At 44.6% G+C, this 25,768-nt stretch overlaps 1 protein-coding gene across 6 annotated transcripts in view; it reads right to left on the reverse strand.

Annotated features, from left to right (window-relative positions):
• The window catches only part of TRAF7 (TNF receptor associated factor 7), a 34,508-nt gene extending 10,131 nt beyond the window's left edge, over positions 1–24,377 (reverse strand). Inside the window, exons 1-11 of one of the 6 annotated variants that reach the window (XM_081840644.1) lie at positions 24,219–24,361; positions 17,093–17,237; positions 13,445–13,562; positions 13,175–13,232; positions 11,719–11,810; positions 6,822–6,938; positions 5,703–5,795; positions 4,656–4,689; positions 2,830–3,013; positions 1,630–1,764; positions 580–797 (exon numbers count right to left, since the gene is read on the reverse strand). In XM_081840644.1, the coding sequence (XP_081696770.1) occupies positions 580–797; positions 1,630–1,764; positions 2,830–3,013; positions 4,656–4,689; positions 5,703–5,795; positions 6,822–6,938; positions 11,719–11,810; positions 13,175–13,232; positions 13,445–13,525 (1,012 nt within the window). In that variant the 5' untranslated portion in view covers positions 13,526–13,562; positions 17,093–17,237; positions 24,219–24,361. Of the gene's footprint in view, positions 1–579; positions 798–1,629; positions 1,765–2,829; positions 3,014–4,655; positions 4,690–5,702; positions 5,796–6,821; positions 6,939–7,930; positions 8,101–11,718; positions 11,811–13,174; positions 13,233–13,444; positions 13,563–17,092; positions 17,238–21,760; positions 21,902–24,010; positions 24,081–24,218 lie in introns of those variants that run through there. The other 5 variants (XM_081840646.1, XM_081840643.1, XM_081840645.1 and 2 more) reach the window with 5 other exon arrangements.
• Positions 24,378–25,768: the final 1,391 nt, after the last annotated feature.

Genomic DNA, 25,768 nt, shown 5'->3' on the forward strand with positions numbered 1-25,768 from the left:
GGTCATAAATATTATACTGAACCAGGTACCTATGGGAAGCCCTCAAGAAGGACCTGAGCGCAAGAGCACTCATCCCTCCTACAGCTTCCAGCAACTAGCATTGAGAAGCATAATGCCTCTGGTCATGGAGCCAGATCACAGCCATTGTGGCTAGTAGCCATTGGTAGTCTTCTCCTCCATGAATTTACATAATCCTCTTTTAAAGCCACCACTGCCTCCAATAGGAGTGAGTTCCATAGTTTTAACTATGTGCTGTGTGAAGAACTTTTTTTTCTATCCTGAAGCATCCAACATTTGGGTTCATTGGATGCCAACAAATTCTAGTGTTATGAGAAAGAAAAACTTTCCTCTATCCACTTTCTCCATGCCGTGCGTAATTTTACAAACTTCTGTCATGTCTTACTTGTCTTTTCTCTAAACTGAAAAGTCCCAAACACCTTTTTGAGGTGACAATCCTCTTAAAAAGAGAGTCCTGGTCTTCAGGGCTGCCTAGTGGCATTCTTGGTCATTTGAAGATTTGGCTCATGCCCTCCCAAAGCTTCTCTCAACACCCTCCACCACATCAGACGGGGAACCTACCAAACTTCAGCTCCAGGTTCTTCTCCAGCTGGTCGATCTTCTCCGAGAGCTTGCCCAGCATGGAGCGCAGAAAAGCAATCTCCTGGTCCTTCTGTGCCATGGCCACCTGCATCTCGTGGAAGCGATCGTCTGTCTGCTGGAGGAACTCCTTCAGGCCCTCAAACTTGCACATTTCCAAGTGGGTCTCGTATGTGTCTTGGTTTCCTATGAATGTACACCTAGAGCAGGGATGGAGGGACTTCTTTCAGCCTGAGGGCTGCATTTCCCCTGCCGAAAGCAACCATTGGGAGGTGGCAGGTCACATGCTGGTGGTGAGCAGAGCAAGAGGCAACAAGTGAGCAGAACAAAAGTGAATGGGCTACTTACTACCTTTATATGTAGGCTCCATTCCAACCATGCAAAAGTCAGAGGTTTCTCCAATGACTCTCACACACCTCTCCATCCAGACAAGCAAGAGGCATTAACACAATTCAAAGACACATTCCTGGCAGGCAAAGGCACTTGAGGAGGGTGTAGAGAGAGCACTGATGGGCACTGCCTGGGGGGGGGGGTAGCCAGGGTTGCATTCAGCTGCTAGGCCTGAGGTTCCTGACCTCTGACCTAAAGGAAAAGAGTAGTTATAGTGGCCTTCACCACCCCAGTGGTCCTCTAGATGTTTTGGACTGCATCTCGGATGGGGCCAATGAGAGTTGTGGGCATCTGCAGGGCACCAGGCTGGGGAAGGATGGAGCTGAGCATTATGGGGGCTCAGCAATGCATTATGGAGAAGAGCTTAAGGACTGATCTTTGGCATTAGCATTGTTGTTGTCATTCATGAGTCATTTTACAAAGGAACAGCCCCAAAGTGGCTTATATAATTAAATTTTGCAAGAATCAAAATCAAAACCACCACTTTCAAAACTTGGAAAGTGATCATCCAAATAGCATACTTAAAAAAACAACCTTCCCACTTACCCAAAAGATCATCACAACAACAACAAGAAGAAGAGAATAAAAGGTGTTCCAAGCAGGTCCCTGTTTAAATCTTCAGGATTCTGCCCCTCTGCTTACCCATATTTGGAATGGGGGCACTTGATGTGCTCACACTCTTTGAGGTGTGCTTCCAGGTTCATCTTGAGAAGTGGAGGGCAGCTGGGGTTGTTGGGGCAGCGAACCGGCCTGTAATCACAGCTGCTTTCATGGTCCCTGGATGAAGAAGATTGTGCATTATTAGCAAACAAGCAGGAGGAAAACAATCATCTCTCCCTGAGCTACTCTCATGAGTGAAAGGGGGCTGGAATATGGGGCACGTTCCAGCCACTGCACCAGGGCAACTTCCTCATGTAGCCCTTTTTAAAGATAGGCTAGAACATGGTGGTGTGTGTGGATCTTGTCATTTGGAAAGATCAGGGAAGGTTCTGAAATTTAGTAACTTTTCGTTTATCTGAAAGAGAGAATATGGATAAACTAAGCCTAACCCCCCAAAAGCTGACTCTCTCTTAGCTGTCCCAGACAGTGTAGCAAAATAATGCTGGGGCTGATGGGAGTTGTAATAGGAAGCTGCCTTATACAGAGTCAAAACATTGGGTTCATCTAGCTCAGTATTGTCTACACTGACTGGCAGCAGCTCTCCAGGATTTCAGGCAGTAGGCTCTCCCAACCCTACCTGGAGATGCCGGGGATTGAACTTGGGACCTTCTGCTTGCAAGGCAGACTACCACTGAGCTATGGCCATTCCGAATCCAAAACATCTGGAAGGCACCAGGTTGACGAAGGTTGCTCTGTTCCTTACCAACTGAGATGCCTGCAAAACAGCACCCCCTAGCAGTGCAGCAAGGTAATGGGCCCTTTCAAGCTCTCCCATGACACCAGGGAGAGTTCATCCTCTAGTTCAGCGGCAAAGGATGCAGCGTCCTGCAGAAGTTTTGGACCACAACTCCCACCAGTTTCAACCACCATGGCTAATGGTCAGGGATGATGGGAGTTGTCATACAACTTCTCCAGGGCACCGCACTGGCTACCCCTGCTCTAGTATAACAGGCTATGAAGCAGCCTTCCGCAGCCTTTTGGGCTCAGGTTTACAGCCAGTGATCTAAGAAGCTGTAGTGTAGACACCACAAAATACAGACTTCACAGTAGAAGAACTGATGGTGTTCAGATGGTCACCCACCATAAAAATGAAGGGATAACCCCTACAACCCCCCTTAACATTTGGGGAACAAGTTAGAAAGCAGAAGTTTTCCTTGGGAAAAAGTTTCCACATAGACTTACTTTCTGGCACTCAGTTTAATGGTGAAGGGGCACCCGTGAGGGTCCACCTCGAAGGCAGGAGGCTTGCCACTTGCAGCGGGCCGGCAGCCGTACTTGCAGTGAATGAAGAGCTCCCCAATTTGCTCAGCAACAGCAATGTTGTTGACCACCACAGTCAGTTTGGCGTTGTCCACCGGGCACTTCTCTGCAGGAAAAGACACAGGCGCCCCAACAAAGTCATGTAAGGATTGGTCAGTTCAGACACCACACTGGGTGTCATCAACCTTTCTTGGGGGACGGGACAGGATGGAGAACATGAAACTCTGTTGCACAAGCAAGCTGGCATTCACCAGATGTCACATTATTGGACAAGAAGTAGTTACGGAGATACGCTTAATTAATATAACTGACGCAGGTCAAGCATTAAGCAAAGCAAAGCCTGAGCCTGTGCAGTTGCATCTGTGCATATCTATCACATGACTCTGGTCTCTCCCTTTCCTCCTCTGTCAAAACTGGGGCTGTAAGCTCCCAGGGGTAGGGACCTGCTTTTTCCCTAATCTGCAACAAGCGCCATGTTCACTGATGGCGCTAAACAAAACCATCTTAAAACAAGCGTGTGAGTGATTGCCATTTGCTCCTATTGAGGAAGGGTACAACACTGCACATGGGGAAATGGAGGAGAAACTTGCCCAGCCCTGCAGCAGTAGGGCGCACGCACACCCACCATGAAGATGGGCATTTTGGTAATGGAGAACACGGTGACAATAATAATTATTATAACAATGGCAGCAGAGTTCATCTCCTTTCAGTGGATTAGTTACACATTTCAGTGTTGTTCAGAGCAGCCCTGATTACTTGCTGGATTTTGAGTTGTTCAGCGGGAGGGAGGCCAAGCTGTTTTGCATTGGGGATTTCTGCAGCTCATTTTAAAAAAACAAAATACAAATCACAAGCGGTCGCAGAGACCAGTGGTCTGTGTTCTTTAAGTAGATTCACAAACAGCCACTACAAAGCTCTCAGCTAGGCAAAAGAGAGGAGAGGTGATCAGAGATGGAGAACTGCAACCACACAGGCAGATTGCTTGTGCCTTACAATTTTTCAGTATGCTGTCAAACCTCGGAATTCGAACGGCTCCATTGCTGAACGTTTCAGTTCCTGAATGCCAAAAAATCTGGAAGCAAGTGTTCCAGTTTTCGAATGTTCCTCAGAACTCAAACGTCCGACGTGGCTTCCGCTTGAGTGCAAGAAGCTCTTGCAACCAATCGGAAGCCACGCCATGGAAGTCGAACGTTTTGGAAGTCGAACAGTCGAACGTTCGAGTTCCGAGGTTTAACTGTATAAGAGCTGGTTGATTCTGCTTATTTTCGGAAATATTTATAACCAACACTTTCATTAAGGATATCAAGTAACAAACAAAATGCAATAAAATCAACCCATAAATATTCATTAAAATATAATTAACAACATCAATAGAGCATCAGCAAATAATGGTTGGTTATGCATCTTTGACAGGGGTTTTCTTCTTCCATAAACCCTTTAAAAAAAGGCAAAAAAAAGCATAAGACTGACTGGAGCCTAGTGGCCCAGCACCAGCTCCGGGGCTCTGATGAAATCAAGAAGCTACTTTTCAATGAGAGCTAACAGGACAAACTTTCAGCAAAGCAGGACCAGACCATTTGCGTTTTACGGGAGGCACAGAATTCTCAGAGGGGTGAAGAGAGCTGCAGACATACAAGCACAAGTTGCATTTCTCAGAAGAAAGCAAAAGAGGAAGAAACACACACCCGCCCAGCCCCTGCTGAAAAGACAGCTGAGAATGTTGCAAAATAATGTCTTTGAGCACTTACCAGAGGTTAAGGCACATCTTCTGCAAAATGTGTGCTGTGAAGAAAGAGAGTGCATGACCATTAAGAATCACTTTTCCAGATCAGCCAAAATCTCTATCTAGTCCCAAGAGCACAGGAAGTTGCCTTAAGATCCGAGTCAGACCTTTGGGTCCGCCTAGCTCAGAATTGTCTATACATACTGGCAGTGGCGCTCCAGGATTGCAGGCAGGATTTTCAAAATATGGATATTCCACAAAGCTAGAAAGGCGGGTAATGGTTGAGTCATCTTCCTTGAGGTAACAAGGTTCTGCTGACAGACAATTGATCCCCAATCCCTCAATTGCCAGCTATCAGCCCACCTTTCTTTTTTTTAAAAAAGCTATATACTTGCTATCTGCCTGTAACACAACACAGGGTTGTTGTTGTTTTAAAAAGTTTCAACCAAGAAACTGAGCCTTAATAGTGTCATTTAGTGGCCCAGTCCTATGGAACTTTCTGCCAATAAAGATCCAGAAGGCACCTTCTGTGCCAGCTGAAACCTTTTCTACTTCTGCAAAGGCTATGCAGGCAATTAAGAATATATCTTTCCACAACGGCTGATGCCAGTTTTTAACTTTTAAAATGGTTTTATATTATGTTTTTTTCTATTTTCATTGTGCAAACCACTTTTCAAAGTGGAAACCACTTTCATAATTTTTAATGAAGCAGCAGTATACAAATATTTTTTTATAAACAAATAAATTGGAAAGAAAAAAGCTGGTGAGACTAAATATGCAAAAACTCAACATAATTGTACAACGTGAAATATGTGTAAAGCAACAAAGCTACAACATGCTAGTGTTTTAAAAATGATTTTCATCACTCGTGAGACAATAACATTCCAGGCTGGAAAAGGTGACAATTTTCCTCTTCCTCTCCATCGCTATAAATCTGTTCTCTTAAGAGAAGTCATTATTTATCGGTCGGGGGTGGGGGGAGGAAGAAAAGGATTCCTAGCATTTGTAGCTTTTTAAAAAAATGTATTCTTCTTCTGTGCAGCTGAAACTGCAGCCTGGTTCCTGTCCTTACCCCACAGGTCGTGATTACTGGATCTTTAAACACACTGCAACACAGCTGGCAGCAGAGCTTCACTGAGGGCTGCTCAGCAAACACCAGCGGCTCCTAAGCAGGGAGAACAACCAGAAAACAAAGGTAAACAAGGGAAGCTTTCACCCTTTTTGTTCAGATTCAGCAACCTTCCGTAGTACAAGTGGTGAGGTTGCAGAGTGCAAGAGCCAAGAACAATTAGCAAGCAGAAAACTAAATCCAAGGTCAGGCTTTGCAAAGGGTTTAAATCAGTGCTTCCCAAACCTTTTCAGGCCATGAGCCCCTTGATTGCATAAACTCATCCACAGTGCCCCCTACTCTACCCTATTAAAAGCATTTTTTCAGAACAGCGGTTTGCACAGCCCATTAAAGACAGAAACACAATAAAATTCAAAACTGTAACAATTAATTGCACATTTATTCAAAATCCCATCAGGACTATTTAGCTTATATAATTCAACAAAATTAACTTGCTCCAGTAATACCAGCTTTCCAATACCAGCATTTATACCTCTAGAACCGCCCCCTGCATCCTTAGTGCCCCCTAGTTAATCCCATTAGCACTCCCACCCCCAAAAGGGTGGTATCACCCCCTTTGGGAACCACTAGTTTAAATCAACCTGAAAATAGGACTAAAGGTTTACATTTGCACATCTAAACAAACCTTTTGCTGCTTGTGACTACAGCCAACAAGAGATAAACGGGTTAAAATGCAATTAAGATATTACAAAGGTCCCGGATCTGGTTTGTGCATTTTTGTGTGTGAATAATTTTTACAGCATGGTCACAGTTCTGAACTCTATACAGGTCCAAAGTCTGGATCTTAGGAAAACTCTTCCTGCAGCAAGACTGTGGTAGAGATTTGCATTTCGCAGGTTGAGCTGGAAGCAGGCTAACCAACCTTGCTTCAGTTACCAATCACCTGATAAATGTACACAGCACTGCTATTTATCTTCCTTGGCCACCAATTACTTGGGTCATGGCTGCCACATTACACGCCTTTCCTCTATTTGGCAGTTTATAAAAGCCCTTGGGCTCTTTCCTCTGCATCTTTTTATGGAAAACTCTCACCACCAACAACAACAACCCCCAAATACCTACTGGCTCTTCCTCTTCCTCATGGAGAGAGAAAGTTGAGCGCAGGGACATGTTGGACTCTGAATGCAACGAGCGGATGGAGATGGCAGAGTCAGACCGGCGTGGAGTGCTGATTGGGGGCTGCAGAGAGAGAGAGGAAAAGGACAGCAATTTAGAGTCACATGTGACAAAACACAGAGCAGGGCTCTGCCATGCTTAGCAGTTGGTCTGGGGTTTGGGCACTGTGGGAGATCCCAGAAAACTCTTGCTTACACACATAAGCGAGGGCTGTGTGTTCTTTGGACTAAATTCATATCAACATTCTATGCCAATCAAAGCTGGATTCTGCAACCTTTCTAAGTTATGGAAATTAAGCAAGCCTGCATCTCTCTTGTTTTTGCATTCTATTCTGCATTTTTTACTATGCAGCAAATTTATTCTGTTTGCATTGTTCACAGGGAAGGTCAGCATCTTCTAGACACTGCAAATATTTTCTGCGTCCTTAGATTTCACCAGGTATTGCAGAAGATTTTCAAGCAATCATAAAGGGCTCAGCAACTGCCTTTTTTTAAAGGTCTCATCTCTACTCCAAAACCAAGATTTGCAGGAAGCTGAATTTTTGTGGCTTTTCTGCAAAATCCACATATCTTGTGCTGAACTGAAACTGAGCTTCCATTTCAAAGGGTGGTTCCTCTGATTCTGGTAGTAAAAGATGGTCTGCAGTATGCCAATTAATGCTCTAAGCGAACAGAAGGAACCCTACAGCACCATTTTTGTAACAACTACAAGTTGTTCATATTTTAGGAGCAACAATAAAAACCCTGCAGCTACTTAAAATTTAGTGAGGCCTTAGCAATGAGGCAAAGGCAGGAGGAGACAGAACAGATTTTATTTAGTCTGCAGAGCTGTTTCTTTTAATACCTCACCTGAAAATACATATACACACTCCTGCCCTCTGTAAATCACCTCATTTTCATTTTATGCAAGCTAAATGACTTGCAGAAAACCTGCTTCTTTCAAAAGAAATGTTAAGCTGCAAACTCAAGCTAGACAAACCTCAGACAAGTGTGAAACAGCTCCTGGAAAGTGCCTACTTCTGTCTCAATATTTGATGTTTCTGCGTATCGGCTCACCTTCCTGGCATGGAACTTCTGGGTGCTTGGCTGGGCTTCCTTCCAGAAGCGCCAGTTCCCGGCTAGGATCCTTTACCCAAAGGGTAACATGCTTCTCTCATGGGTGCTGCTGTTCCTAAGAGCACTTGTTGTTAGGCTGCCTCTTTCACTTCTGCCAAATTTCTTTGCGTAGATGGTTGGAGACTTCCTCCTATTCAATTCAGTCCGGGTTCTGCTTTGTGGCTTTCCTGTTTGGCGGGAGAGCCAGCTGGGCAGAAAGCCCACCAATCGCCAGGCTCGTCCTGGCTGCAAGCTTTCTGGGACTGGCTCAGGAAGGGATGTTCTGCCAGTGGAACCACACGCCCCTCAGATTTCTAACACAGCATTCCTCAAAGCAGCACCAGAGAGGATCTCTTGAGTAGGAGGGCTAGGTGGGTTGCTGTGGGGGTTTCAGAAGACACTTTCATTTGAACTGATTTGGCAGTTAAATGGCAATGGTTAAAAGCCAAGAAGCCAAGTGTGACTACAGAAAATCCAAATAGAATAAACACAGGAAGCTGCTTTATAACGAGTTGAATCAACTGGTCCATCTAGTCAGTGTTGCCTACACTGATTGGCAGTCTTTCCCAGCCCTATCTAGAGATGCCATCGGGGATTGATTCTACCACCTTCTGCATGCAAAGCAAGTGTTCTACCGCTGAGCCATGGGTCTTCCCCAGAAATCAAACCATTGTGGTCTTGCTGACCTAGTGTTGTTTACACAGACTGGCAGCAGTTCTCCAGAGTCTCAGGCAGGGGGGAAATTCCCAGCCCTACCTAGAAATGATGGAAATTGAATCTGGGACCTTCTGCATGCAAGCAGACATTCTGTCACCAAGTTAGACACCTTCCCTAATACTTCTCAGACTAGGCAACCAGCAGGTTGTATTATACAAGCCTCAAAAGGAAATCCAGCCCATGAATAAGACAGATATCACAAGTCAGGGCACAGCTCTTATGACTGTTTCATCAACAAACACTTATTACTTAGCAGTAATGCTCTGGTAACCTTCAGGTTATTCTACTGAAGATTAGGAATATGCAGTTCAGAAAAATGCCTGAACTCTGCTAACTGGAACCAATCATTACTCTTTTTAAAAAAATGTTTATGCTTTTCAGGTTTATATATTTCACTAATTTTACAATCATTTTAACATTTCAAAACCTCTTTCTGCAGTTCCTTAAATTTATTTTTTAATATCTTCTGCATATCCAAATTAACTTAATTTGCTCACTTATTCATCTACTTTAAATATATACACTTATAAAGCTGCAGGTTATTACAATAATAATTTTTTTCCCATTACTCTATTTTTATTTACAGGCATACGTGTAAGTCACCATCACATAAAAAAACAACAACCATAAAATACAGAACACTTGACCAACACTGAATTGATTTAGATTCTCTCAAAGCTCCTGGTGAAACAAATATTTTTCAGGGGGCCTTTGGAGAAAAAGCTGCCCATGCTTTGGGAACTGCTCCGGGCTCCTGTTCCATTGTTAGGCCCAATTCAAAGTGATAGCCTTGATCTTTAAATCCCTCCATGGCTTGAGACCAGGGTACCAAAAGACTTGCCTGTCTCCGGTTATGTGCCTGCCTGTATTTAGGAGACCATCCCCAGAGGCCAGTCTCTGGGTTCGCCTGCTGTCTGAAGCCTTTCCCAGCCAGCACCCCCAGATGTTTTGATACTGCTTCCATCATTCCTGATCACTGGTCATGCTGGCTGGGGCTGATGGGAGTTAAAATCTAAAACATCTGGAGGGCGGCTGGCCAGGGAAGGCTGATCTGAAGTATGGTGGGTGGCTGCAAGAGAAAGGGCCTTTTCAGGGGTGATGCCTTGGCTTTGTAACACTCTCCCCAGACACTTTCTCCAGTTTCTTTACATCATGCAGCCAAGACGTTGTCATTTTCCTGGGCATTTAGCTTTTGTTGATCCATCTATTACTTTTATGCTGCTTTAAGAAAATTGCTATTAGTTTATTTTTATTAGTTGTTATTATATATGTTAATATTTGACCATAAAACCACCCTGATTGATGGATGTGGAATACACTGTAATTTAAACAAAATGAAACAGATTTATACCCTGAAATTCATACTACCAGGTAGCATAAAAGAGCTACCTCTTCCCATACTAACCCTGCCCAAACCTCGAGATCTTTCCACGAGAGCCTTCTCACGAGGTCAAGTGGGTGGCCACAAAGGGGTGGACTTTCTCATACAGGGCACCCTGATTATGGAACTCACTTACTCATGGGGACCCACCTAAGATACACCATGTTAACTTTTAGGCTGTTGGGGAAGATGTTTTCAATGGTTTGTACTTTTAACATTGGAAAGAAGCTGTATTTTAAGCTCTGCTTCTCTCTCTCTGGTTTTAATGGCTATTTAAGTGTGTTACTTGTTTATTGATTTTAATTCAGCCAGTGCATAGTATATTGTTGTGTTTGGTGTGTTTTTTTAAGTGCAGCATAAATAGCCTTGGGACAAATATTATGAAAGGTGGTATATAAATGCCTTAAAATAAGTATAGCAGGCTAGTAGCCATCACAATAGTTATTGCAGATGGAAACTGAGACAGTCACAGCACTTGGCTGATGATTACCAAGCGATCTTGCTGGGCTGATGAAAGATTTGAAGCAGGGATGCTCAGCCCACAGTGCCTCTATGATACAGTTGTTCAATATGTAGAGCACTGATGGGAATTATTGTTTAATGTAAAGGCTTTCAAACCCCATGCTTCTTCAACAGAAACCAGAGTGACATACGTTGCCCAAAATCAGATTAGGTCATGATAAAATCCTGTCTACATCAAAATAAAAATGGAAACAGCTACACAAATCTGTAAAGCAAATATCCATATAAATGAGAGGTTGGGGTAGAAGCAGCAGGAAAGGGCACAACAGAAGAAGAAAAGTCAGCTGTCAGTACAAAGGTAAGAAGCAACACCTTAAACTTGGCCCAGAAATGAAGAGATAACCAGTGCTGATGGAACACTAAGGTAAAGTATTCAAACCACCACACCCCAGACAACAGCAGCTTTGCACACCAATTAACATTTCCAGACAAAGGGCAGCTTCATGTTTCAGCAATCCAATCTGGAGGGATGCTAGGCCTACAGCTTGATTTTTTGGGGAGTGGGGGGCGGGGCTTGTGCTTTCTACTGTTACTGTAGCATTGTGACCGGGGAAGCCTAAGTGTGCACTCTATGTGTGTACACACATGAGAATACTTAACATATTGCTCTGTACTACACAACTGATGTCTGGCTAAAGCCAAATACTCTCATTTATTCTTCCAGCAGCCCTGTGAAGTAGGCTAGGCTGAGACCATAGTCCGAAGCCAGTCAGCAGACATGTATTTGTTGGAAAACTGCAGATAAGAAACCATAACAGCACAGGCGAGGTCTGGACCCTGACAGCTGCAAATACATTCCCTACCATGGAAGCCTCCTGCTCAAGGTCCATGGAAGCAGACAGACATGAACACAGTTAGGAGGTCTGTGGGTGGCACAATCCAATGGATCACAGTGTCAGGCTTATGTACCTACATTCCATTTCACACAGCATAGAATTGATGTGCAGAGGAGCACCTTCTAGTGGTGTTGAAGTGAAGGGAACAAAAGCAGGCAACCAGAAACTGGGACTTGAAAACATAAGTATGCGAACTGCAGAGTCCATGGTAGCAGCTTAGCAAAGCCACCTCCCACAGAACTAACCCCATTCCTCTCCCAGCTGCAAGTGACCCTTCATGCCAAAGAACGTACCATGCCATCGTCTTCGTCGCGAGGGGAATAGGTGAGCGTGCTGGAAGAGGAGGGTGTCCGGCGATGCTGTTTGAACGTACTACTCCCGTCCGCTAAAAGAAGAAGCAGGACAGGCATCTGAGAAATTCTGCAACTTCTATACACCAGATCAGATGTCTCTAGAAGAGCCTTCGCCAACCTGCTGCCTTCCACCCCAGCTGGATTGGCAAAGGCTGCTCTATAATCTATCCACAGATCAATTTCCCAATGAAGCAGCTCGGGGGAGGGGGGAACAGCACTCCCCCAACCACACACATAAAAGAAAAAGAGAACAAAATGGAACAAGAGCTTCCAATTCCCCTCCATAGGCTTTTAACCCCACAAACTCAAAAAACAGTGGAAGATGAATGCTCCTACTCTTAGCGGCTGTTGGCATTACAGCCACACATGGTATGTGTATTTATTAAGCACTCCCAACTGGTGCTCTCAATTGGCTCTGCCTATGAAAGGTTTCTTTAGCTTGCTACAGCGGCGTAGCTAGCTGCTTGGGCGCCCAGGGCAGCACAGATGCTCTGCACCCGGGGCCGGGGCAAGCCACCCATGGGGCGGGGCAAGCCAGGGCAAAGCATGCTGCACGGAACCTCCATGGAGTCCGCAAGCCCCATGTTGCTGTTTCGGTTAGAATGGAGCCTGCAGGTGCCCGAGTTACTGCGTCACTCCCCAGGAGAGATGTGTGGCTCAGGCACACTGCAGGCCAGGCCCCACGGTCACCCCCCTCAGTTATGACACCAGGGGCGGTCCGCACCCCCCTTCCTACACCACCGGGCACACACTGTTGTGGTGTTTGCCTACTGCAATTCATTGGCGATAAATAAATCTGGCTGCTTCCATCAACTCCACAAAGTACAACAGACTATTGCAGTGTGTTCTACGTAGTATTACCATTGAAAACAGCATGGAAACCACAGCTACTGAAGAATGCAGAGGCTAGACTGCTGTCAGGAACATTGTACAGTGGATCATATAACACCAGCCCTAAAAGAACTGCACTGGTCTGATTTCAAGGTGTCAGTGCTAATGTTTAAAGCCCTAAATGGCTCTTGGTGTTGGTTGTTGGGAGAGGGAGCCTCTCCCAGTATATTCTCCCATCAGGCGGGGAGCACCTCTCCTCCATAACTCATCTGTGGGGTTGAACATTATGTGGACATGTGAGAGAGGACCTTGTCCACTGTGATCCAGTGAAACACTTTCACACCATACATTTCAAACACATGGCTCCCCTACAAAGAATCCTGGGAACTGTAGTTCACCCCTCCCAGAACTACCATTCCCAGCACCTTTGGGGAAAGTCATGTTTATAAATACATGTTGTGGATGTGACATAAGATGCTGCGGGGTTTCATTGTTCAATGCACAGAAGCAAAATTATAACCCTTCAATGCAGTGTGATAATAACTAGAGATTGCTCAACACTGACCTTTGGTGATGGTAGTCACTGTAGAAAAAGCAGGCCCAAAAGTTGTCTCCATTCTGGTCTGGAAAAAGAGAGGAAACACATCATCACATAATCTGTCCTCTGTAGACTGAAAGCACCAGTTAAACAGGGTTAGTAAAAGGAGGGGTGACTGGATACGACTACAGACTGTCAAGAGAAGCATAGCCCATTTTTCTGAGAAATTCAGAGAGTAAGCTAACAAAAGCCAGGACTCTAAAGGCCCACCCCAAAAATAATCTTGCATTCTCTTACCCCGTTAGTGTTTTCTGAAGCAGCACAGTTTGTTGTACCACTCGGGAAACGATTGTAGCGGGTGTTCTTACTGGCGCTCATAATCTAACCCCACATTTGAATGTTCTAAACGCTGTCTCTGGTAACATAAAAATAAAGAACATTGTTAAAGGACAATATACTTTATTTATAATCTATCTCAGACATGCAAGAGGTGCTGCACCAAGCCTGTGTACAGCTGGCTTAAGAATATTTTTTTTAAAATAACATAATATTTTAAAAAATAGCACGATTATTGCTATTATTATTCATAATTATCTGCCCTTCACTCTAAGGTCCCAGGGTGGGTTGCAACATTTAAATACAATATTAAAGCAGTTTAAAACAACTGACAAACACAGAAATAAGGTGGGTCCTAAAAATATACATCTCAGGTGTCAAAGGCCAGGATAAAGAGGTGTGTCTTCAATATTCACCAGAAGCTGTATAATGAAGGTGCAAGGCACACCTCTGTGGACAGGGAGTGCAACAGCTTAGGGAGAATGCCCTCACCTGGCCCTGCTGGCTTGGGCTGATGGGCACTGTACTCCAAAATGTTTGGAGGGTACCAGGTTGGGAAACAGCTGGATAGCTCAGTCAGTAAAACATGAGAATTGTTATCTCAAGGTCGTGGGATCGAGCCCCATGTTGAGCAAAAGATTCCTGCATTGCAGGTGGCTGGACTAGATGACCCTTGGCATCCCCTCCCTTCTATGATTCCATGATCTAAACGACAGCTAGATAATTGTCTGAATTGGTGAACTGTATGGCTGATTTGCTCTCAGACCAACGTCTACCCAGGTAAAGATGGAAGATGGTGGGTCCACCTGAAACACTCCCAACATTTCTCCAAGAGTCTGACTGGATCAAAAAGACAAAAGGTTACCATGTAAACAAATGCCAAAGGAAGCCAGATCCAGCCCCTCCAGAGGGCAGATGCTGGATGTGCTTCTCCTTGATACAAACTTCTCTCAGGGGTTGTGCTCTGGCAGAGCTTGGGAGGAGCTGGAGACTCAGCCTTTGCCTATACACACAGCTCAGGGTTCAATCCCCACATGTCAGGTGGCAGGCCTAGGAAAGGAAGTGGCACCTAGCTGGCCACTTATTAGGCTGCTCTGTGAGCCACCTAAAAGCCACTTAGGTGCTTGGACCTCTCCTTGCGTGGGCTGGCTTCTTGGAGGAGGCACAGCTAACGCACTTGGATCTTCTGTTGCAAAAACATTTCTCTTCCATGTGACCTGAGTCATATGTGGGAAGAGGCCAAGAGCAAAACCTTGGATCAATTAAGGGAGCTGCGATTCCTGGACTCTACTTGCCCTGTTCAGCTCAGAAAACGACAAGGCAAACTGTGGAGCCGTCAACACTGTAACAGAGAAACTAACAATTCATTCTTACAAGAGAGCTCAGCATCCAGGTGCTTTCTCTTTTTCCCAGCTCTTTAAACACTTTTTACTAGGTTCAAATTCTCAAAGCAGCCAGTAATGAAGCCAAAATAAAAAAGGGCATGGGGGAAGAGGGAAACAAAGGAATGTCCCCTACCCTGTATAGCCTTGGTTTGAGTTGGATGCTAAAATTGTGGCATATGAAATGGTTTCGTTACTTCCAAGCTAAAATTTCACTAAACACAAAATGAAGGTGTACTTCAACCAGATGAGACAATTACATTCTTATGAAGTTGATGGGCAAAAGGTTCAAAGATCAATATAAAGAGGTAGTATCTCAACAGGAAATTAACTTTGGGTTTTGCTGCTGTGAGAAGCAGCAGAAACCAATCACTTTCGTGGCATTAAAGAGCAGTAGATACTAGCCATTTTTCTACAAAAATTCTCGCCGCAGCTATTAAGTAAACATTCTGAGCTGGTTCACACACATCACGTAAGAGTCAGACAAAATGTGGCCAAGCAGCCATGTTTACCGTAGGCTCTAAATTTTAAATTAAATGAGGTGTGTGGTGAGAGAAGCCTGCAACATCCTGAGATGAGTACAAGGGATGGAGTTTGTGATGCTTCCAAAAAAGGCACTTCTTTCAATGCCATGAAGAAAGACTCTCTAGCAAGGGAGATTTACTAGGGATTAGCAACATCCTTGGATTATTCATAGCAGCCTGGAAATAGGTTTAAGACCAGCAGCCAAAGATGGGATGAACTTTCATAGATTAAAAGGGCATGTAAAATGAAACAGGAGCTCCACAAAATAAACATGATGAAGGAACAAAAGTGGAAGGACCCCAGAAATAGGCCCTTGAGCATCTAGTTGTATGCTCAGCCATGTGGGCTTTCAAACACAGAAAAAGAAGATGTTGATGATGATGATTTATATATTGTCCTATACCCAGAGGCCTCAAAGCGGTTCACAGAACAAAATCAAAATATAAGACAACAAAATATATAATCAAAATAAAAACAACCCAATAACCCCCCCCAAAAAAACCCACATTTTAAAAGGGAATAGCATGTCAATCAAATCAACCAAAGGTCTAGTTAAAAAGGAATGTTTCTGCCTGGCACCTAAAGGTGTATAATGAAGGTGCCAGGCAAACCTCAGTAGGGAAAGCATTCCACAGACACAGTAAGTAGTAATTAAACAAGATATGACAGCAGAAAAACGGGGTGAGCAAATGATTTTGCAAGCCCAACAGGAATATAAGCAGGAAAGGCTTGGATTGATTTCCTGCCCCCAAAAAGTTGGGGCTGTGAATTTCTGACTGCTGTGAATCTAATTACCTCCAGCCAAAGATAAAGTGGTGTCATCTGGAGCAAATGTATGTACACCAACTGTGGAGAGGGGGTATGTAGAAGCTTGGCGAGGCCACCAAATGAAGTTCCAAAGTCAGGAAGAATGTGACAGACCTCAATAATTTAAGGAATGCCTTAATTAAGTGATTTGCACAGCTTGAGAAACATGGCCCTATTTTTTAAATGAACATCCTACTATTTAATGCTATATTGCTCTTAGGAGTATTTTGTTTTACTTTGACCAATCGAGGACCCTCCTGGAGAATTGGTCATAGGCAAAATCTAATTAATTTTTCCTGGCTCATTTTATAACGGTGGCTTGACTGTAATGATGTGTGCCTTGTTTATATCTTATGGAAGTGTTTTTATTTTTTTGTTTTCCTAATTAAAGTAATTTTTTAAAAAATATAGGTAAAGGTAAAGGGACCCCTGACCATTAGGTCCAGTCGTGGTCTACTCTGGGGTTACGGCACTCATCTCGCTTTATTGGCCGAGGGAGCCGGCATACAGCTTCCAGGTCATGTGGCCAGCATGACTAAGTCGCTTCTGGAGAACCAGAGCAGCGCACGGAAACGCTGTTTACCTTCCCGATGGAGCGGTACTTGCACTTTGACCTGCTTTCGAACTGCTAGGTTGGCAGGAGCAGGGACCGAGCAACAGGAGCTTACCCCGTTGTGGGGATTCGAACTGCCGACCTTCTGATTGGCAAGTCCTAGGCTCCCACAGCACCACCCACGTCACTTTTTTTTAAAAAAATATACTTTTTATTAAAGATTTTCTTGGTTTACAACAGTACATGCATTGCCTTTTTTTCCAGGATGTAAAGCCTTTTCTACAAATCCGTTACATTTGGTATGAGAGAGTTTAAAAAACAATAATAATATTCTGATCTTACCTTTGGAAGAAGACAAGCTCTCTTTCTGCAGAAGCACCTATCCAGCAAGAGTGCCCTAGCTCCAGGAAGGAGTGGTGGCCACCAAGTTGGATGGGTAAGTCCTACTCTCTTCTGTTGGAGACAGCATGCCTCTGAATACCAGTTGCTGGGAATGACAAGCAGGGAAGAGTGCTGTTGCTCTCAGGTTCTGCTTGTGGGCTTCCCACTAGGGCATCTGGTTGGCCACTGTGAGAACAAGATGCTGGACTGAATCGCGCCCCCCCCCCACCTTGATCTGATCCAGCAGCTAGTCTCTTCTGGTGTTCTCTACTCCCAAGACTGTACGTGCTAAGCCACGTTCTAGCCTGCCTGTTCCATCAGAAAACCAAACCTCTCACTTTGCACTAGGAACACAAGCAGTTTGAGCAGCCTCTTGCCACATAGCTGGCAAAGAAGAACATGCAGCCCTACCTTGAAGAGGTGGTGGTGGAATGACTGGATCCAGGTCCCACGGCCTGCCTCTGTTTGGAAAAGACAGCTGTGCAACTCAGGGTTGTGCTTTTTTGTTTGTTTGTTTAATTTACTTCTCTGTTTTTGCCCAAAAAATAAAAAATAAACTTGAAATAGTAAGCGGAAAGAATGAGCTTTCAGTCAGTCACATTGCTGATGGCAATCAGATGCCAGAGAGGAGGTGGAAGCTATCCACCTCAGTATAAGATTAGGAACAGGGATAAGAACATAAGAGCCCTGCTGGGTCAGACCAGTCAGGGTCCACTGAGGCCATCATTCTGTTAAGAACATAAAAGCAGCTCTGGTTGATCAGAGCAAAGGCCCCATTTAGTCCCACATCCTGTTCTCACAGTGGCCAACCAGATGCACCAATAAGAATCCCACAAGCTGGGTATGAGTGCAACAGCAGCCGTCTCCCCATTTGTGATTCCCAGCAACTGGTATTCAGGAGGCGGCTGAGCAAAGCCACTGTGACTAGTAGCTATTGACAGCTTAATACTCCATGAATTTGTTCTCAGTTCTGGCCAGCCAGATGGATATGGCCAAGTGATGTGCTGGTACATAAGAAACCTATGCCATTTTTTTGGTCATAGAATTATTTATATGGATTTATTTACATTTAGACTTCCTTCTCCCTGCTCCCTTATAAAATCTGATGTACTCCAGTAGTATTTGTGTCCTCCTGTTTCCTTTGCTGCAAGTCTGTTTACTCAGAAGAAAACAAACAATTACAGGACTCTAGAATGAAGCGGAGTTACTCATGGTGAAAGAAAGGGAAAAGCCACAGGGCTCTCCGTTTCCTGCATTTGTTGATCTGCACTTAGAGGCCACAGATCCAGGCACTGTCGTGGGAACACTGACCATAGCCCATGAAACTGCTTCCTTAGCCAACTTCTGCTGCAGCTCATGGGCACTCACCAAAGCTGCATCAGAGAAAATGGATCTGTCTCCTGCACCTTCAGACTCAAGCCCAACAAACTCTAACACAACAGAATCACCTTCAACTGACAAGGCAGGTTGGTTTGACAAAAGCTGCAAATTATCAACACAGAGATTATTTAAGTAGACATGCTAGTTATCAGCGGGGTTGTCCTTTGCTGAGAAAATACTGGAAGGGTACCACAAAAGCTCTTCAGTCAAGAGTGCAGAGCCTGCAGCCATCTTGATGTCTCAAAACCACTCAGAAGTATCACCTCTTGGGCAAAATTAAACAGGGTATGAGGAAGGCAACTGAGGGCTCACCTATGTTTCTCCCTGGGAGCTGGCTATTTTGTCCAAGTCTCACCCCTCCTATTGTCTGGGAATAGAAGAAGAATGGGCAATATTGTGTTCTTTAGATGTCACTGAACTGCAGTTCTGATCATCCCTGGCCACTGGCCCGATGGTGTCTAACAACTGAAGGGTCACAGGTTCCCCAGATCATTACCAGTTTTATGAATACAGGCATGTTAATAGATGAACCTGAAGGACTACTACTGGATCTGTTCCAGAAAATGTTGCTCAAGCTTGGTCCAGCTTATGCTGGTGGCAGCAAAGATTAGTTTAGCCCAATTATGGAATACGGAGGAAGGGAAATATTCCAAGCATTTGAGAACTGGTTAAGTAAGCTGTTACTATCACAGAAAAGAAAGAAAATAAAATTTCAGACACTAGAATAAAAAGCAAGACTGCCAGCCCGATACTAAAGTAAGTGAATAAATATCTCAAATTGCTAGCTGCCACAGCAGACAGGGTACCAAGGATTTCCCCCAAACTACACTAGGAAGCATATACTGTGGTACCTCGGGTTACAGATGCTTCAGGTTACAGACCCTGCTAACCCAGAAATAGTACCTCGGGTTAAGAACTTTGTTTCAGGATAAGAACAGAAATCGCGCAGCGGCAGCGGGAGGCCTCATTAGCTAACGTGGTACCTCAGGTTAAGAACAGTTTCAGGTTAAGAACGGTCCTCCAGAACGTATTAAGTTCTTAATCCGAGGTACCACTGTAATCAGTGTTAAATAAGCTTAAGAGAGAACCTAATGCATTATTTACAACAACGAAAAGATAGAATTTTTAAAAATATAAGCTTACATAGACTGGGAAAGGATGGAAACTAATTCATGTCTAACCCTCTAAAACACAAATCCAAGCCAAGACACTCTGCACTGAAATCAGTTCACAATTACTTCCTTAAAGGTATTTCACATGTGGTTGTCAGGCTGAGTCACCTGGGCATTTTACAATGCTGCCAAAGAAACAGCTGAACATTTTCATAATTCAGCATTGAAGTAATCCCTAAAAAGTGAAAGCTGGCTCTCAGCATTTTTATCTTTTGGGTTTCCTGGACACATTGGCAAGGTCACCACTGGAAAAAGGATGCTGAGCTAGAGAGACCCTTGATCAGTTCCAACAGGACTCTAGTCAAATTATTGATTATGCTAGCACCACTAGGTACCATCCCTGTGCAGTTAGAGCTGTTCTGCCATGCCGCAATCATCACTACTCAGAGTACATTTGCTATGCTGCTGCTGCTGTAAATGTGTAACTTGTGAATGGTACACGAGGCCTCTGTCAGGGGCTTTGGACTAATCTGCTGCTCTAGGTACTTAAGGACATGTCACTCACATTTCACATGCTTGCTGCATGAAATACTGGTCACATATACCCATGGAAACTGATGCATAGGGCTCATCTATGATGCGCCAACTTAGCAGAAAGCCAGAAACAGCCCACATTCATACTGGATGCACCTGGGCAGTGTTCAAAATTAGTCAGGCGGCAGGTGCATTTTGCATCTGGCTATCAACTACTTGTGACCAAGTGAAGATGCCTAGCAGCCAGGATGGCACCTGATGTCTCCACCATCTGGAGGTGCATCCTGGGAATCATTGGATTTGGATCTGGACTGTTCTCACATGCTAATACCCCATTCTGTAGAATGCTATCAGTTATATTTTATCTGTACAATTAGGAATGAATTTCTGGAACCATAATGTTTCTTCTAGGCAGCCTGAGCAGGAGCAGTAACCATTAAGAAAAAGAGATCTGATCAGGCCAATATATATGAGGACTGTCCCTGGATCAAGGGACTTTTCTGCCTAGAAGAAACATTTAACTTTTCTGCCTAGAAGAAACATTTAAGTTGAAAAAGCTCTTAACCTAGCTGAAGGTTGTCATCTGAACTAGCCAGATGTTTCACTGAGAATCAATCAGACTCAGTGCATCCTTTGAAAAATAACAATTTAGACTGAGCCATGTTACCCAAAAATGGCAACTAGACATTCCGTTTTAGTGACTGCAACCCTGGTTTAAGGAGCCATTTGGTGCACAGCTTATATATCTGAGTTTCTAACACTGCACCTGCACATTAGGAAGGTCTGGACCCTTGCTAGTTATTGCTGGACAAATTACAGCACACTGCATTCCATCCCCCAGCACCATTTCACAATCCACCAGAACCTAGCCTCCTTGCATCTCAAAAGATAACAAAATCAGAGAAGCAAGAAAATGATAGGTGATTTTCAACTGTCTGATTTAACTTTGTTCTAAAACCAAATTAAAAAGCAGTGCACAAGGCTAACCTTTGCTTCAGCTGGCCCAAGGGCCCAGAAAACAGCTGTAGCACTTCATCCAATGGGTGAAAGACCAGCTGGCTTAAAGAGCTGTCCTGAGAAATGAAAACTCTGAAATCACTGACATTTACGCCCTCCTTGTACACAAAACCTCCTAAGCATGAAAGGGAAGATAAACAAAGCCACTATGAAGCACAACCGCCCATATGCAGAACACTGCACCTTCCTCCAAGGAAGGAGGCAACAGTCAGAATGAGTAGGAATAAAGAGCAGCAAACAGTTTAACACCAGTCAGAACCAGGACACCTCAAACCATCCTTTTGCTCAGGCACCTAAGAGTTCAAAACCTTCTACAGCTCCATTAAGAGCTAACACAAAACAGGAACCTAAACAGTTAACCACCTTGGGAGCCTGTGAGGATCAATAGTGGCATCTAAGTTGGAAAAATAAAACATGAAGGTTTTTCAAGTCCATAAACTGATTTGAGCTCAAGTTATTCATCTGACACAACTGATTCCAATTCTCTCTGATCTAGGCAGCAGTTTAGTGATCTCCTGATGGGCTCACACAGAGCCATAGTATTTTCCCAGTGAGAGCGAGAGAGTCCACAGAGGAAGTATTTTACCTCACATGCAGACCAGGAGCTGAATCATGCAAAACACTCCACAGAGAAGATCTCAGGCAAAGATTTCCCTCTTTCAAAATGTCTCTTGCATGCCTGCTGGCCTCTGCTGTAGTCTGCTCTCTCAGTGATGTAAATAGGAAGGCATGCAGAGCAATAGGCGATATGTAAATTCATCAGGAAAATCCCCTACCAACCTCAGCCAATCATCTAGCACTTCCTCATGTCAGCCATTCCCAACAGGCTTCAGCCAAGAAAGGGAAGCCCTCCTTACTCATAGAAGGGCAAGTGTTTCTTTTTTAAAAAACCCATCCATTTGGAACATATCAAGGTTTTTTTAAAAAAGCAACCCATGAAATACATTCTTGCAGCCTGCAAACTTAAGGCTGAAACAGTAAGTTGCTGTAACACTTGTCCTAAACTCAAGGAAGTCCACCGTAAAAATTATAAAATCAGAATCTCATAAAAAGACTAAGGCTGTGTACCCACTGTACATTTAAAGCACATCACTGGTCCCACACCTGCCAGAAAAAAAAAATCAAGGGAACTATAGTTTGTTATGGGTGCTGAGAATTGTAGCCCTGTGAGGGGTAAACAACAGTGCCCAGGATTCAGGGTGGGGATTAAATGTATGGTGTGCAGGCAGACCTAGAGCAGGAGTGGGTAACTTATGACCCTTCAGATAGTATTGGACTCCAAACCCCATCAGCCTCAGTCAGCAAGGAATGATGATAATTGTAGTGAAACAATATCTGGAGGGTCACAGGTTCTCCAACTCTGAAGTACACTGCAAAGGCCCTCCAAATCTGGGGGGGGGGGTGTTTGCTGCAGGAGTGCTTTGTGTGCCATCTGCCTTGAAAGAGATTCTGGTGTGCCCCGCCTTAGCACTCAGAAGTGTTAAATAACTACTGTCCAGTCACAAATACAGTGGTACCTCTAGTTACAAACTTAATTCGTTCCGGAGGTCCATTCTTAACCTGAAACTGTTCTTAACTAGAGGCGTGCTTTCGCTAATGGGGCCTCTTGCTGCCGCTACACATGATTTCCGTTCTCATCCTGGGGCAAAATTCTCAACTCGAGGTAACGCTTCCAGGTTAGCGGAGTTTGTAACCTGAGGCGTTTGCAACTTGAGGTACGACTACTCACTTCTTGGACAGGGTGCCTGAAAAGGCAGTGGCAATCCAGCTGCAGGCCCTTGTATGGATCAGACACTGCCTTGGTTGCCCTGAAGTAGTTAGAGCAGTCAGTTGGGTGCCCAAATGGACTGCCATCCCAATCAGCACCAACATTAAATATATATATATTTAAAGTGAGTATGGTCAAGATTCAAGTCTGTGGAATCTACTCTGTTTTTTAACATCTAGATCCCTGAGATCTGCTAAGTGTAATGTGGTGTGAAGGACCAGAATTAAAGAAATCTGAACCTCCAAATTTATTTAGAATACCAAAGAGGGGGGGGACCGCCAGTCCTAATTCTGATTACCCTCCCCCAACAAATCTTTCTTCATTTCACTATTATAATGTGGGGTTGCATTTTGCTACAGTTATTATAGTTTACAGCTATTATATTACATTATAGGGAAAAGGAGTTTATTTTATTCTAACATATTATATATTATGTACCTGCCAATCTACAAGAAATTGCTCAGAAACCTACCAGAAATTTCAATATGCTTTCTGCCCATTGATTTAAAGCATTTTTGTAGTGCTCTTCAACAAAAAAACAACAACAAAACCCCTCTAGAAAATAAGACAATTCACATCCACAGGTTTACAATCCAAGCCAGGACACACAAGGAAAGGGCACAAGAAGAGAAGAAATAAGCAAACTTGGGCACCAATTCTTGAAGACAGCATTATACAGCCATGCTAGAAGGGGCTGATGCATTGGTCAAAGATGAGGGATTCAAAGCCCTACTTAACCAGGTACACTGCAATGTGACCTTGCAGCCAGTAACTATCTTTCAGCCTAACCTACCTTACAGGGTTGTTGGGTAGAGAAAAAGGGAGGAGCAGGGAGGATGGACGACAACGACAAAGAATACGATGCAACAACAACAGAATCACGAACCTTAGGGCCAGTAACTAATATTCAACATAGCCAACTTCACAGGTTTGTTGTGAGGATAAAAATACAGGGGCAGGCAAAAATACATATACTCTGCTATATATATTGCAGTATGTGTGTGTGTATACTGTATATATATAATCTCAATATCCTTATTATGTTAAAAAGCACGTAGCCTAACCTACCTCACAGGACTGTTGTGAGGATAAAATGCATTTGGGGGTACGAAAATACCACGTATACCATCTTGAGCCCCTTAAAGAGATATAGAATATGATTATGATGATAATAATAATAACAATTTCCCTCCCCTCAGCACCTGGAGGGAGGGGCGCCCGCCTCAGGAGGCCCCTCCCCCTCACCACCCACAGGCCCCGCCCCTCGCGCGCTCACCTGACGCGGGGGAGTGGCGGGGGGAGGAGGCGGCCGGCCCAAGCGCGGCCCCCCGGCACATGGTGGCTCCCCCGCCTTCTCCCAGCCACAGTCCAGCTCCTGCACCGCCAAGCGCCTGGTTGTCTGCTCCCCACCTCTGGGCCTCCCACCAAGCCGGGCCGGAAATGACGACCACGCATCGCTCGCCGCGTGGCCTGCCGGGATTCGTAGTTTTTTCCTCCCAGTGCAGCGCTTCACCCAAATTCCTCTTTTGCGGCCTGCGGCCTACAGATCCCATGAGCGCCTGCTCCACCAGCGTGTCGCGCGACCCTTCCGGCTGCTTTTTTATTGGTCTCGCTGAGAAGGCTTCCGTCTACCCCCCACTTTGATTTCTTTTGCCTCTATGGCTGTGCCGACTTTGAGTCACGTCAGGCTTATCCAATCAAATGTCCCGAGAGAGAATGCTAGCAGCGGGGGGAGGGAGCAATGGCGTGGAGTTGTAGACTGTGCCGGCCAGTGGAAGGAGAGTCTGTAGGTGGAGGAAGACGATTGGCTGCAGAAGGTCGCGCGACAGGGCAACGCAATTGGCTAGCGTCCCTGCGCAAGTACCAGCCAATTGGGAAGCGGGGCGAGTTTATAAAAGCCGATTCCAAGCGCTTGCGCGTTCTTTTTCCCGCTCGCGCTCGAAGTGTTGACGGTAAGGTTCGCATTACGCGGGCGGAAAGGCCAGTTTCTGGGACTATAGTGGTTAGTCTTGCTTGACCAACAGCAGAACATTCCAAAAGGGGCACAAATCACGTGTGCACAGCGCAGTTGTGTTTTTTTATTTAAAATGTTTTATATTTATTTAAGACTTGTTGAAAGCTTTGGAATATTACGAAAATGCTGTAAGGAATGGAAAACCTCGTCCTGGTGTAGAATTGCAGTCACTGTTAGTTCTACTCAGAGTAAAAGGTAAAGGGACCCCTGATCGTTAAGTTGCGGCGCTCCTCTCGCTTAACTGGCCGAGGAAGCCGAAGTTTGTCTGCAGAGTTTTTCCGGGTCATGTGGCCAGCATGACTTAGCCGCGTTTGGCAAAGCAGAGCAGCGCACGGAATTGCCATTTACCTTCCCATCGAAGCGGTACTTATTTATCTACTTGCACTCGGACGTGCTTTCGAACTGCTACGTTGGCAGGAGTCTACTCAGAGTAGACCCATGGTAATTAATGGACAGGGCAGTCTTCGGTCCGGTAATTTCTATAGTTATGCCCTGAGTGGGATTGACATTGGATGACACCCATAGTTTTTTAATCCCCACGTGGCAGTTTATATATTTATACCCTGATCCAGGGTCACCTAGTGAATTTCATGGCTGAGCAGGGTTTGCACCCGGTCTGCAACATTACTTAGTTGAGATCTTATCCAGGCCACTAGATAAGTTACATGGCCCAAAATTATGAAATTGGCCCCCAAATCCAGGTTTATATTCTGAAAAAGTTAAAAGACCACTGTTTTAACTGCTAGATCTCTCACAATTGGTGATAGGGTGAATTGATGTTCTGGTAGCAGGGCCAAAAAGGAGACAATGCG

Source organism: Podarcis erhardii, assembly GCF_964252035.2.
Source record: "Podarcis erhardii genome assembly, chromosome: 14".
In the NCBI taxonomy this organism is placed as follows: Eukaryota; Metazoa; Chordata; class Lepidosauria; order Squamata; family Lacertidae; genus Podarcis; species Podarcis erhardii.